Source organism: Danio rerio, chromosome 17, assembly GCF_049306965.1.
Source record: "Danio rerio strain Tuebingen ecotype United States chromosome 17, GRCz12tu, whole genome shotgun sequence".
NCBI classification, from domain to species: domain Eukaryota; kingdom Metazoa; phylum Chordata; class Actinopteri; order Cypriniformes; family Danionidae; genus Danio; species Danio rerio.
Genome location: NC_133192.1, coordinates 10460579 through 10473585, shown reverse-complemented (window position 1 = coordinate 10473585; position 13007 = coordinate 10460579). Strand labels below are relative to the sequence as shown.

Here is a 13007-nt window from a genome sequence, read left to right as displayed (position 1 = left end):
TAAAACCTTTATGAGTTTCTTTCTTCTGTTGAACAATAAAAGAAGATATTTAGAAGAATGCTGGTTACTGTGACACATTGGTTTCCACAGTAGTGGAAGAAATATTATCGAAAGTACAGAAGTCTGAGCATTTTTAAAAATATCTCCTTTTGAGTTCAACAGAAGAAAATCAGATATGCTTTAAACAAGAAATAAACCATGACAATATTTATTATGGTGAACTATTCAAGGTACAAATTAGTACCTAAAAAGTAAAAAAAAAAAATTGGTAGCTTTGGAAAAGTAGTGACTGTATTTGTACCTGTATTTCTGAGTGTCGCCAAAGATCAGATGCATAAGCATCTTCCTGGACAAAACTGATGGAAATTGATTTCATGGTAAAAACAAGTAGCTTCAATCTCCTCTGAAGCATGACTTTCAAAAGTTGCAATTAATAATAAGGTTAACCCTAATATACAAGAACCATACCATGTTGCCCGAAAACTATGTTCACACGCAGGCAGTCAAAAATGCAATTCAGTGAGCATGACTGATCCGCCAGCCACCGATTTTTCGATACATCCATAAAGGACATGGGCGCACATAAAATGCAAACTCCAAGAATAATCAAACAGCTCAGCTCAGATGTAGCGATGTATACATCTCACGCCATGAGCCGTGCAGTAATGCATGGAGAGACTGCACGATTACCTTTGCGGGATGCGTCTTCTTTATGTCTGTCTCTCTGCTCTGACCTTCACAATAACAGAGACGAGTGGCGGCTGGCGAGAGCCGCGGTAATCACCGCACAACACAGATGGGGGCTGGAAATCCCTCTTAATTGTGATAAATACACATCAGAATTGCTTATTTGCCTCTATTGCGTGCCGAGTGCGATGCTGGCGAATCAACGGGTTGCATCCTTTGTGTGATGGTATAGCTCAGCTTGGGCTGTCTGCCTCTCCAGCGTTCGGAGAACATCGGCGCTTCATTTCCACCATAAATATTCTGAAATCGCAGCTAAACAAAAACACTCCCGAGTATTCAGCGAGATGTTCATCATTTCACATCAAAGGATTATTATAATGAACGCTGTATGTTGTTCGTGTCGGAATTTAATTTCAATAACAAGCAGGCCAATTTACTAACCTTCTTTTTAAAATGGCATTTTGTTAATTTTATTACGCACGCAGCTTTTATGAATCTCTAGAAGCATTTAAAACAGTAAAACAAAAGACTTATAGACGCATTACATTTTCTATGCTAAAACAGACGGAGATATGCATCGCATGTAGTGTCTTGTTAATGGACCTGTTGATATACAAGCCATTAGAGAGCCAATGCATTATAATGCAACAGCAAATAAAGCCCGAGCATTTCACAATGCCACAGCTCCGGTCGCAATCTATGGATCCACTGCTGCACCGTAGGAGAGGAAATGGAACAATTTAGCACTTTTGTTTGCTCACAGTGAGGGAGGGAGGCATTGCTTTCTTCAACACAAAGCCAACTTTGTGTTTAGTGTTGTGTATAAATTCACGCCAACCAATCTCTCGCGCTCTCCCACTCTCTCGTCCAACTCCTTGGGAGTTGCTTCGGCCAAGAGCACAATCCCTCCCTTCCTGACACTTACTACAGCAGGAACTGGTGCTAGTAAACAGCCCTGCATTAAAAAAAAAAGAAAAGAAATAAACTCCCCTAGAATTTCAGCCCCGGTGTTATTCGGTTCAACTCTCAAGTGCAGCCACATAACGAATCACAGAGTGCAATTTAGCCCTTCAGAATGCCGGTCGGAAACAGGTGATAAAGGAAGCACTCGTGCACCGGCTATGAAGTTTCCCCCCTCGAAATTAATTCCATCTTCAAGATTCCTATCTCTGCGATATGCTCGGAATGGCACACAAATACGCTCCCGCCAGAAAGATTACTGCAGACTGACTTAGCATAAACATCTCCTGCTGTTATGACTGGCAGGGGGTGGAATATAATTCGGAAGTCCTGGCCTATTTAGACATAGGTGCATTAGTGTAATCTGCGCATTATGGGCGGAATTATGAAATAATCGAGCTTGATGAGAGTTTAGTCAAGATTGCTAATGATAACATTCACACTCCGGTCAGGCACACACACACACACACACACACAAACTCACATTCGTTCTAGCAGAGTTGATACAGTATATGAAACGGGTTGTGTTTACATTGTAAAATGTCACTGGCGCTACGGCTGATATTTTGTACACACACACACACACACATGCTGCATGTGAATTATTGCATACAATTTAACATTAGTTCAACAAGCAGTCTCAAGCAGTACAGTGTGAATCAGCGCTGACTAATTTAATACTCCTAAAAGCTAAAAGGGAACCAAAAAAAGCATATTATTTTACATGAGTCAGAGCGAGCAATATTCTACAACATAACCAGAGAAAATAAGACAACCACTTGCTGTAATGATGCACATGCTATAGCACTTGATAACACAGAAGATAGCAATAAAACAAAATGCACCTGACTAGTCGAAGCAATTCACATCATACCATGGAGTAATTTCATAACTGTGGATTCATTTAGTGCAACACCTGCCGTGATGCATATGCATACAGCTCAGACAAAAAAAGCAATAACACAGCCGCCTTACTAGACTACATAAACTATAGTCGTATTCACATTTCAGATCTACAGAGCAGCTAATCCTTGCAAACCACAGAAATATGGACACTCGGTTAATCTAGCTTCTGAATAAATACACTTTAAAGTCCTCAAACCACCAAAACAGTGATTCCAGAACAGATATATGAGATATCACAACTATAAATCTTTCAGAATTGAAAAAAAACTGAATCACCTATATCAACAACAGTGAGTATAAAATGTACAAAATAGCAGCGCTTAAACATTCCCCAGACTCATGTACAGGCTAGTTTTATATCACAATTTCAGATCTATAAATCATGACAGCTAAACGATGAATTTTTAGTGGTGTATTTCTGAGCTAATGCATTACGCCTTCAAACATCTGCTTTATGCACAGAATTTCAGATCTATATAGATCTGACAAATGAGTTTAGTGCACCACCTGTCATCGGTTGTAAAACCTGGGAATTTCAACAACTCAACAGCAATGAAAACCTATTGAAATGTCATTTTAAACTGACTGTGAAAGCAGTTATACACCTGCCATGCAAGTCTAAAAACACTACTCTTAATATAAGCATTTCAGCAACTGAAGTCCCACTTTAACACGCTAGTCTTGTGTTCAACAACAAAAACATTTAATGCTTATGCAAGATTTTAAACCACATCAAGAGTTTCTGATTGAGGACTCAAATGCACATCAATCTACATGGAAACTTCCTCAAACAGCAGCCTGCTGCATACTACTTCTCAGCAGTAAACAGAGTGTTTAACTCAGATTGGCCTAATGCCGCGAAAACAAACGCCGAGCGGATGCAAAATTGCAACACAGTCAGGTTCGAATGTCCACAAATTTCCAGCGAAACCTGCCAACACAGCGCGACACACGCTGAACACATTCAACGGTCATGTCCTCTGTCCACCAAAAACACACACACACACACTCTCTCTTTCACCCTCACACACACACCAGCGTAAACAGACACACACTCGCCGCTTCTGTCAGCGTGTATACCTGTTACCCAACCCCTCACACACACACACTCCTGCGGAAAGGGCAAAGTTTCACATCCCAGTCCAAAATGCCCGTCAGCGCACGCGTTTCCACAAACACACAACAAACCGAGCGTTTACCGTTCTCTTCTGGAAGGGTCTTGCTGAATGCTGGGCTTGGTGGGCGCCATCTTCCTGCAATTATTAATTACACTTTTTTTCTCCTCCAGATTTCACGCGACGAGCAGCTGACAGCGGAACCGGGAGCATTTAAGCAACGCCATCGGCGGTACCGGAGCGCCCGTGCCTCCGTGCGTTAAGATGCAGTCAGACGGGAGCGAGACCAGCCGACGCTGAGATCCAAAGGCATGCCAATAAAGTGAGAGGAAACCCGGGGACGCTCGTGCGATCCGGCGGCTGTCCTCGCGGGGTAAACCGGGGCAGGAATCAGTGCACGAGAGGGGCATTTACACCACGATGTGCCCCTCGAACACAGCCGCTTCTTCCTAGCATGTTTGTCCGCATTTTCCAGCGTTTTTCCTGCCTCTCTCTCCCTCTCATCTCCCTCTCCTGCCGGCGCAACAACGCCACTCAGTTGTAGTTGGAAATAGTTTGAGTTTATAAGGAATATACAGGTTGTTTTTCAGGCGTTGTTAGAAAGATTTACATAAGAAAAATTGCTTTATGGTAGTTTTTGATTGTTAGCTTTTTTATGTATGCACTGGTATTTTTTAATGAACACAGTGTGATTGACAGCTGTCAAAATCTGCTCATTGTTTTTCACAATGTGAGACTATATTATATGGAAATAGATACTTTGCTAAAACACTAAAAATTTAAATAACCCCTATATTATTATTATTATTATTATTTAAACTAAAGAGATATGCCATGTGTTAAAGTACATCTACACAAACCTATATCAGAACAAATGTCAATGCTTGAAGTAGATCTGTGCACTAATTCAGTACATTATTTGTATATGTGTATATTCCAAATGAATCTGTCTCGGCATAAATATAGGCCTGTTTGGTGATGTGCATTAGAACATGTGACCTGTCAAGGTCATGAGCTGACAGCCACCCCATTTAATGTCCTGTTCATTGTGTTGTGCTCTAAATAGACTGTTTAATTGAACGTGACAGTGTATGTAAGCATGTGTGCACATGATTCTGCTGATATACTAACAATCGGAGGCTTTCAAATCCATTAACCTCAATGTACCGTCTAGCTTTAGCAGATGGAGTGCTTCTATTTGTGTTAAAATAAATGGTAAAACAATCCTGAGTCTGTTTAAGAACTTTATCAAGACTTAATTTGAATGTATGAATCAAAACCACACACACACTGTGGTTTAGTGGTGTTTTCTGGGCTTTGGTGATTAGTTGTTTAACTACAGTAGTTCTTTGAAAATACATGAGCGGTATTTTCAATTTTAAACTGTTAGCTATGCACTTTATTTAAATTAAAACTCTGAATTAATCATTTGTTGATAGTGCCACTCTTGTAACCATCACTAAATACTTCATGTAAAATAAACTGTTTATTTATATAATAAATGTAACATTTATTTATGTTGACTATAAATCATAATATGACTTTTCTTCTCATATGTGTGTGTGTGTGTGTGTTCAGGAATATGACACACAATAAAACTTTACAGCTTCACTAAACGGCTGGCTTTCTATAGTGAGTCGTTTTGTGTGATAGATGAAGCAACACCTGAAACTAAGTTTAAACCTGCAGCAACCTCCAGAGAGATCCAATAACGCTTTATATGTCTGACGTGAATGAATGCAACAGATATGACATGAATGGATGTCACCTAGATGTGTGGGGAGAAAAAACAACAACATGTTTTGCGGTTAGTCTGCGTACCTTTGTTGGTAAGACGTCAAGCCTTGGACGTTTTGCGGATTCCCGTTTGTAGCTCCCGGGACTCTGGACGCAGCCGGCATCCCTCCGCCGCCTCCCGCACCTGCAGCCGCCGCCGCCGTCACCTGAACACTGAAATCCGGGAAGATCCTGATCATCCCCGAGCGCGCACCGCGATCCTGCACAGACCGAGTATGTGTGTATCAACCTTCCCTCCGCTCCGACAAATCACAGCACAATCCCATTAGTGATGGAAACAATCTCATCAGCCATTCTACGTCTTGTTTTCTGCTGTGAGAGGAGAGATCTGCTGCTTTTGCTGGAGCTCGCCGACTGTCTGCGCGTCCTGTGCGCTTTTACGCGGAAAAAGTTTCAAACGCTCCAAGCTTTCAAGCTCCTACGTTTTTAAAAGGCGAATTTCCTCAGAATCTTGTTATTTAGCCATGTCCTCCGGTATATGACTGTCTTAATGACTGCTTGTGAGTCTGATATCAGTTAGGGTCCGACGTCAGACTTAACTTACCAAAAAGTGTCACACTAACTCCTAAAATCCTAATTCAAAGTATCTTCATATTATTTCAGCTTAACATTGGGTTTTGAAAGGCTTTAAAAAGGCATTATAAAGCTGTAAAAACGCACGTGCGACGCTTTCCTTGTGGTGTAAAGGAATTTGTGCGTCTAAATAAACGAGCACAGAACTTTTATCAGTCCGGTTTGTCCTGAAAAAAGCTCTACTGATTGAGATCAGAGACAGCTGTCCATTCCCAGTGTGGTTTAGGAAACAGATCTAAGTGTGTGCGCGAGGAAAGTCCAGTGCATGATGTGATCTGCTCGCCTCCTACTGTTGTGATGATGATGTGCTACTGCTTTCTGCTTTCAGAGAGAAGGACCGATCAGCTTCTTCTTCTGGTGCTGATGCTGCAGAGGTCAGGTGCTGTCAGTGCTGCTGCTGCTGCTGCCAGGATCAATGTCTAAAGCTGATGGGATGTTTGCTGTGTGCATGCTCCTGATGTGTTGTGTTGTGTTGCCCTGCTGTGTGTGGCAATGCCATCGCTATAGCGCGTGCGGGAAGATGAACTCCGCCGCTCGTGCAGCTGATTAACGGCGCGCGCCGCCGCCGTGCAGCCAATGGGACGCTCGCACGGGAGCGCGCGGAGGTTTACCGCATCTGTTAACCCTTCACCAGCCGAACCACGGGGAGCAGCGGGAGATTCACAGATGAAGCTGTAAGGTCAATCACACTCTTTTAAAAGAAGTTAACAGCAAAATCTGAATCAGAAAGCTTTATGTTTACACATACGAAGAATTTGTTTTGGTGACAGAAGTTTCCACAGTGCAACAGAAAAAACACGAATAGTAAAGGAATTTTAAAAAGTAAACAATGAATAAAAATATACAATTCGACAAATACATGTTAAGTATATTTCTATATAGTAAAATAAAGAATAAAAATAGAAAAAAAGCATTATCGGCAGCCACAAAATACTTGTTAATAATCAAAATAGATCTTTTTAATGTGCTACTATCCTTCAAACCAGGTTTAACATATTTGTCATTTAGAAATATAATAAAGATGACTACTATAACTATTTTTTTGTTTACATAAATACACTGTAAAAAAATCCAGGTTTTCTTAAATTTTATGTTGAATCAAATTAACCTTATGAGTCTATTGAACTTATATTATGTTAAACTGACTTAAAACAGCTTGTATAACTTATACAATTAAGTTAGAACATAATTAACTTAGTTTAATAAGTTACAATGACCTGAAAACATATGCTGTCAGAACTAGTTGATCAAATAATATTTACAGTGTAGGCCAAAGTATGCTGATTGTTGATTTACTTTTTGATGCATCAGTATGTTTTCTATAAAAGACTTGTGTACGTTTAATTTGATGAATGCATTAAAATATACACTAAAAATAATCAATTATTGTAATATACTGATTTTTTTTTTTTTAATCAGAATATTACAATTACTGATTTTTTCTTTGGGTTGGGAATTGTGTTATGGGATGTTTGTCTTTGCTCTGTTTACTTTTGATATTGAAATTTTTACTCTATCAGTTTAGCAAAGTGACTTTTATTGATATTTCAGTAGTTTTGTATAATAAATAATATAGTGAATTAAGTCAGTAATATAACAGAAAAAGTAGGCCCAAGTGGCAGATAATTGCATTGAATTTTTAACACCAATTCAGGCAACATGCTGTATATCTTCAATCTATTAAAAATATAGAAAAAGTATTTTTTTTTTAAATCAAAAGTTGCTAAAGGAAACAAATCAAAAGCATAAACAATGGAAAAAAACATGATTCACAAAATATGGAAAACTGTACAGTGCATGGTTACATAATATTGTAGTGTTTTCTGCAAAAAAAAAAAAAGTGAATTAGAAGTTTTCTGTAATTTGTGATTCATGTTTTTATTTTATATTTTCCTGATTTATTTATGCTTTTGAATTGCATTATGAAACCTTGATCTTTATGTTCTTTCTACCTTAAAGTTACTTTTATTGACATCTTTAATAGTTTAAAGTGATATATTCTCTGCATTGGTGTTGTATATTATAGAACAAAATCCTTGTAGTAAGCTGCCAAAACATTTTTTACAGATTGATTTCTCTACATATAATTTTTTTATAAATTATTTTATTTCAAAATGCTAAAATGTCAATAAAAATCAATTTGTTAAACTTTAGAGTTGAATTTTCAACATCAAACGTTGATAGAGCAGAGATAAAGCTCCCATAATGCAATTAACAATCCTAAAAAAACAAATAAGCGTTAATAAACGTTTGTTTTTTTGACCACTGGGTGAAATAATTCAACATTAGACATGCATCTCACGATTTTGCAAAGTGCGATGCAATCCTGGATTAACATCTATATTGATCCTGGAACATCATTTTTGTTTGAAAATGTAATCCATACCTATTCCGTATCCCTATACCCAACCATAACTGTAAATTATTCCCACAATCAGAGGGGAATAACATGTATAAGTGCATAAAGCTAACCTTAAGCCTAAACATAACATAAAAGGTAAATGCATCCCTTAATTCTGATTGGATGATTGGAATGTTGTTCCAGGATCATCATACATGTTAATCCAGGAACAAGTCCTACTTGACAAAATCCGGTTGGCGCATTAAACACATATTAAATATGGACATTTTATCTTGCATTTTATTTTAGAAAGTAAATAAAACATTAATTTAATCTTTCTACATAAGTTAAATAAACACATCTATTGTGTATATATTTGTATGTAGTGTTTTGTTCTTACAGACAGAATAGACAAGATGTATACCATGAGGAATTAAAAAATGGTTTTAATCACAAAAAACAAATGCAGAAAAGTTTGCTCCTGAAAAATCCCTTGCTCTCTGCACAAACAAATCCATGTTGACTGAGTTTTGAGTGTCTCCTACTCAATTTCATCTGCGTCATAAATAAATGAAGCCCTTTACACTGTAAAAATACACACTGTCAAATTATTGAATCGTTGAATCAGTCCTCTGCACTTCAATAACTGTCTGGTTTAGCTCAGCTTCCACATCTGACCTCCGAAGACTGTCAGATAATTCGGACTGCTGAGCGAATCAACCCTCCCTATATACTCTTCAAGAACTGTACTTATCCAAAGTGAGGAGAAGGGCTGCCAAAATAACGCTGGACCCCTCACACCCAGCACACTGCCTCTTTAAACTTTCTGGTCGACGCTACGCACTGTGCACCAGAACAGCCTGACACAGACACAGTTTCTTTTCTCAGGCAATCCATCTTATAAGCACTTGATAATAGTAATTGTGGAACAAACATCTACTTTTTATACACATATACACTGATTTAACAACATACTTTACATGCCAATTTGCACATACCAGCTGCATATATAACATTGTATATAGTACTATACCTGTACATACACTTGTCAATTTGTATATTTGCATTCACACACATCTATTTTTAAAATATATTTATTATCTGCTTTTGTCCTGTCTGTAATTCTGTTGCTCTGTAGAAGCTCGGTCATAAAAACTAATTGAGTATGCCTGTTGCCTTATATTTAGTAAACAAACTAAGTGCACAATAATAAAACTTACGTAGACAGATTTACTGACAGTTTTAAAGTAAAGTCAACTTGTTGCTTTTAAGGCAACTAAGGCTGCATTTACACTGCAGATCTTGATGGTCAAATCTGATTTTGTGACTGTATCCGATTTCTTTCCTTCTTACATCGTCTTTTAAAAGTGACTCGTATCCGATTGTCTGCATTTACACAGCACACGGCAGAGCCATGAAAAATGGCCATGAAAAAAAAAGAGCGGGCGCTGACTGTTAGCTGATAATTAAAGAGCGTTTTTTTTTTTCTTTCCTGTATCTAATCTGTTTGCAGGGTTTCATTTTCTAAAATTCTTTTTGACGGGCTGTTTTACTATAGTTTATGACAGAAAAGTTCTCATTTGGCCATTTTCTTTTAATCTAGGCCTTTTTAAACCAGTAGGCGTCTTAGGGTGCTTTCACACCTGTAGTTTGCTTCATTTGGTCCGGACCAAGGGCAATAAATGATACTTTGTAGCATTTTCTGCCGTCTTCGGGTCGTTTTCACAACACACTGCTGGCTTTGGTTCGAACCAGATGAAAAGAACCAAAATGCAGTCATCTGACAAAATCCACATCTCTCATTGGCCAGATGTTGTTGAACATAGTTCCTAAACTGCTTATCAATTGGTCAGAATTCACGTGCTGGAAAATACCGATGGAACTTTTTACAATGGAGCTACGACTTCGCTGACTGATTGTATCCCTCATTATATACTATAAAGTGTATACATCACTTTAGACAAACTATGGGCTCTATTTTGACGGTCCATGCGCAGAGCGCAAAACGCAGGGCGCAAACGCTTTCAGGGCGTGTCAGGACGCATTTTTGCTAATTCAAGGACAGGAAATCTGCCTCACGCCGTGGCGCATAGTCAAAAAGAGTTGAGTTTATTTTCTTAATGAGTTATAGGTGTGTTTTGAGAATAAACCGATTAGAGTCTCATCTCCCATTACCTTTAAGAGTCAGCTGCGTCGCGCCAAGAGCGCATTCGCTATTTACAGGACGCAAAGTAAGTCTAAGTGGAAAAAATGAGCATTTCACAAGCAAACAGTTAACAGCTTTTTAACAGAAAACTGTTAAACAGAGCATCTACAGCGTGAGAATGAGAGATAATGGAACTACTTTCACATTCGCTCTTGGATAGGGAAACCTTTACGCACAGACATCAATTAGTCTATAAATAAATACTTTTGTTTGTTAAGCGCAAATATTCGTTTTAAAACTATTTCTAAATTCAGTTCTAATTTCCAGCAAACGAATAAATGAATAATAATAACAAAATGTGCTCAAAAACGTTCGAGGTTACTAAAGTAACCCTTCGTTCCCCGAGGAGGGGAACGGAAGCACTATAAGTGGATTTGATTGTAAAATCCACGCATTGGGAGGTTCGGTTCAGAAGCTACTCGTCTGAAAGAGTATTGAACGGGCCAATTAAGAATGAATTGGCAGCGCAAGCCTGCGCAGGTGAGCGGCATAAGCAATCAACTGAGTATATAAGCTCACCTGGCGCCAGCAGACGCTATCCTTTTTAAGCTGAAGAGACTTTTAACAGCTAAGGGACAGTCATTATGGCGACGGAGTATAGTGCTTCCGTTCCCCTCCTCGGGGAACGAAGGGTTACTTTAGTAACCTCGAACGTTCCCCTTCGGGGGGAACTTCAGCACTATAAGTGGATTTGATTGTAAAATCCACGCATTGGGAGCCCATTTAAAAGCGCCATAATGACTGCACCTTACCAACACCCACCATGAGAGAGCGGTCAGGCAAGCGTGACGCACCCAGATCACGAGAGGCGTGGTCCTCCAACGTGCCCTTGGCCCTAACTTATCCTACTTCAAAAGAAGTTTTACGGAATAGGTATCTTTTTTGGGAGTCGCTAGCGTCTAGATAATTCTAGGAATACACGACAGTACGTTGGGAAGCGTGCAATCCCGATAGGGAGGACGCTGCGGAGGCCATCCGTTACCCAAGGGGGGATAGATGGCAGAATTTACATATGGACTAGCCCTAAAAAGGGGGAGTACGCATAGCAAAAAAGTGGTTAGCGGGGAGGGAAGACACGGGTCCGCCCGGGGGCGGGGGGGGGGTTTGGGGGACTTAACCGTGGCGGAATAAGCATATGGGATCGCCTAGTGGGGATCACGCATAGCAGGCACCTTTACCCAAAACGCGGGCTGACCAGCGGGCAGACCTACAACGTAGTGGGCCAGCAAGTGACTCCTCCGCTGAGTCAGTGCTGGGGGCCACGGAGGAATCTGCAGGGCTCACCTGATGGGGAACTTTACTGACAGATAAAAAGGCGCACGTATCTCCGTGTTAGGGAAAATGGCGCAGCAAGCGTGTTTCAACACCCTACCGAGTTGTTTCCTCAATCACCAAGGGTTACCTAATACCCTTGAGGAAACCGGCTCCACTCGCAGATTGTAAAACCTTGCAAATGTGTTGGGTGTCACCCAGCCCGCAGCTCTACAGATGTCTGTTAGAGGGGCGCCGCGTGCGCGCGCTCTCGGGGGATGCGGCTCATCTCGGCTCTGATAGTGAAAGAAAGGCATCCACAATCTAGTGGGAACTTATTTCGGTACGGCACTTCCCTGCTGCCGACCGCTATAACAGACGAAGAGCTGCTCAGATGATCTAAACTCTGAGTGCGGTCCGGATAATACGCAAAACGCGAACTGGACAATAAAGAAGGGCTGGGTCTGCCTCCTCCGAGGGCAGCGCTTGCAGGCTCACTACCTCGTATTAAAACGGAGTGGTAGGAACCTTGGGCACATATCGCGGGCGGGGTCTCAGGACGTGAGAGAAGCCAGCCCAATTACAGGCACGAGTCACTGACCGAAAAATGCCTCCGGGTCCCCGACCCTCTAATCGATATCAATGCGACCAGCAGAGCTGTCTTCAGGGACAGAAAAATACTGAGTCGAGGATCGAAGGGATCTGACGCGGCTTGTGTAGCGAGGGCGAGATCCTAAGAGGGCATGAGAGGGGGCGGGGTGGATTAATTCGCTTAACGCCCCTGAGGAACCGGATGATGAGGTTATGCGTTCCCATGGTGCTGCCAGCCACCGCGTTATGAGAGCGGAGATGGCAGCCACGTAACCTTGAGTGTGGAGGGCGACAGCCTGCTCTCCAACTTCTCTCGGCGTAAAGAAAGCACAACGCTGATCTGGCAAATTACGGGGGTCTTCTCAGCGAGAGACACACCATTCAGTGAATAGACTCCACGTCAGGGCATAGGCGCGCTCGGGGAGGGGGCTCTAGCCCGAGTGACGGTATTAGCCTAAGTTACCTAAGTCTTCCTCGCGTCTAAAAATCTCCAAAGATCGGCGAGGGTGCCAGGTGGTGCCCTGTCCCTGAGAGAGTAGGTGCTCTCTCGAAGGGACTGCCAGGGGAGGGCTATCGCGAG

The 13007-nt window shown here is 40.9% G+C and overlaps 1 protein-coding gene across 6 annotated transcripts in view; it reads right to left on the bottom strand.

Annotated features, from left to right (window-relative positions):
• Nucleotides 1-6532, bottom strand: part of npas3 (neuronal PAS domain protein 3) — a 608964-nt gene extending 602432 nt beyond the window's left edge. For 4 of the 6 annotated variants that reach the window (XM_017351763.4, XM_068214528.2, XM_017351764.4 and 1 more), the window contains exon 1: nucleotides 3753-4204. In XM_017351763.4, coding sequence (XP_017207252.1) covers nucleotides 3753-3802 — 50 coding nt within the window. In that variant the 5' untranslated portion in view covers nucleotides 3803-4204. Of the gene's footprint in view, nucleotides 1-3752; nucleotides 4205-5489 lie in introns of those variants that run through there. The other 2 variants (XM_017351762.4, XM_009292848.5) reach the window with 1 other exon arrangement.
• Nucleotides 6533-13007: the final 6475 nt, after the last annotated feature.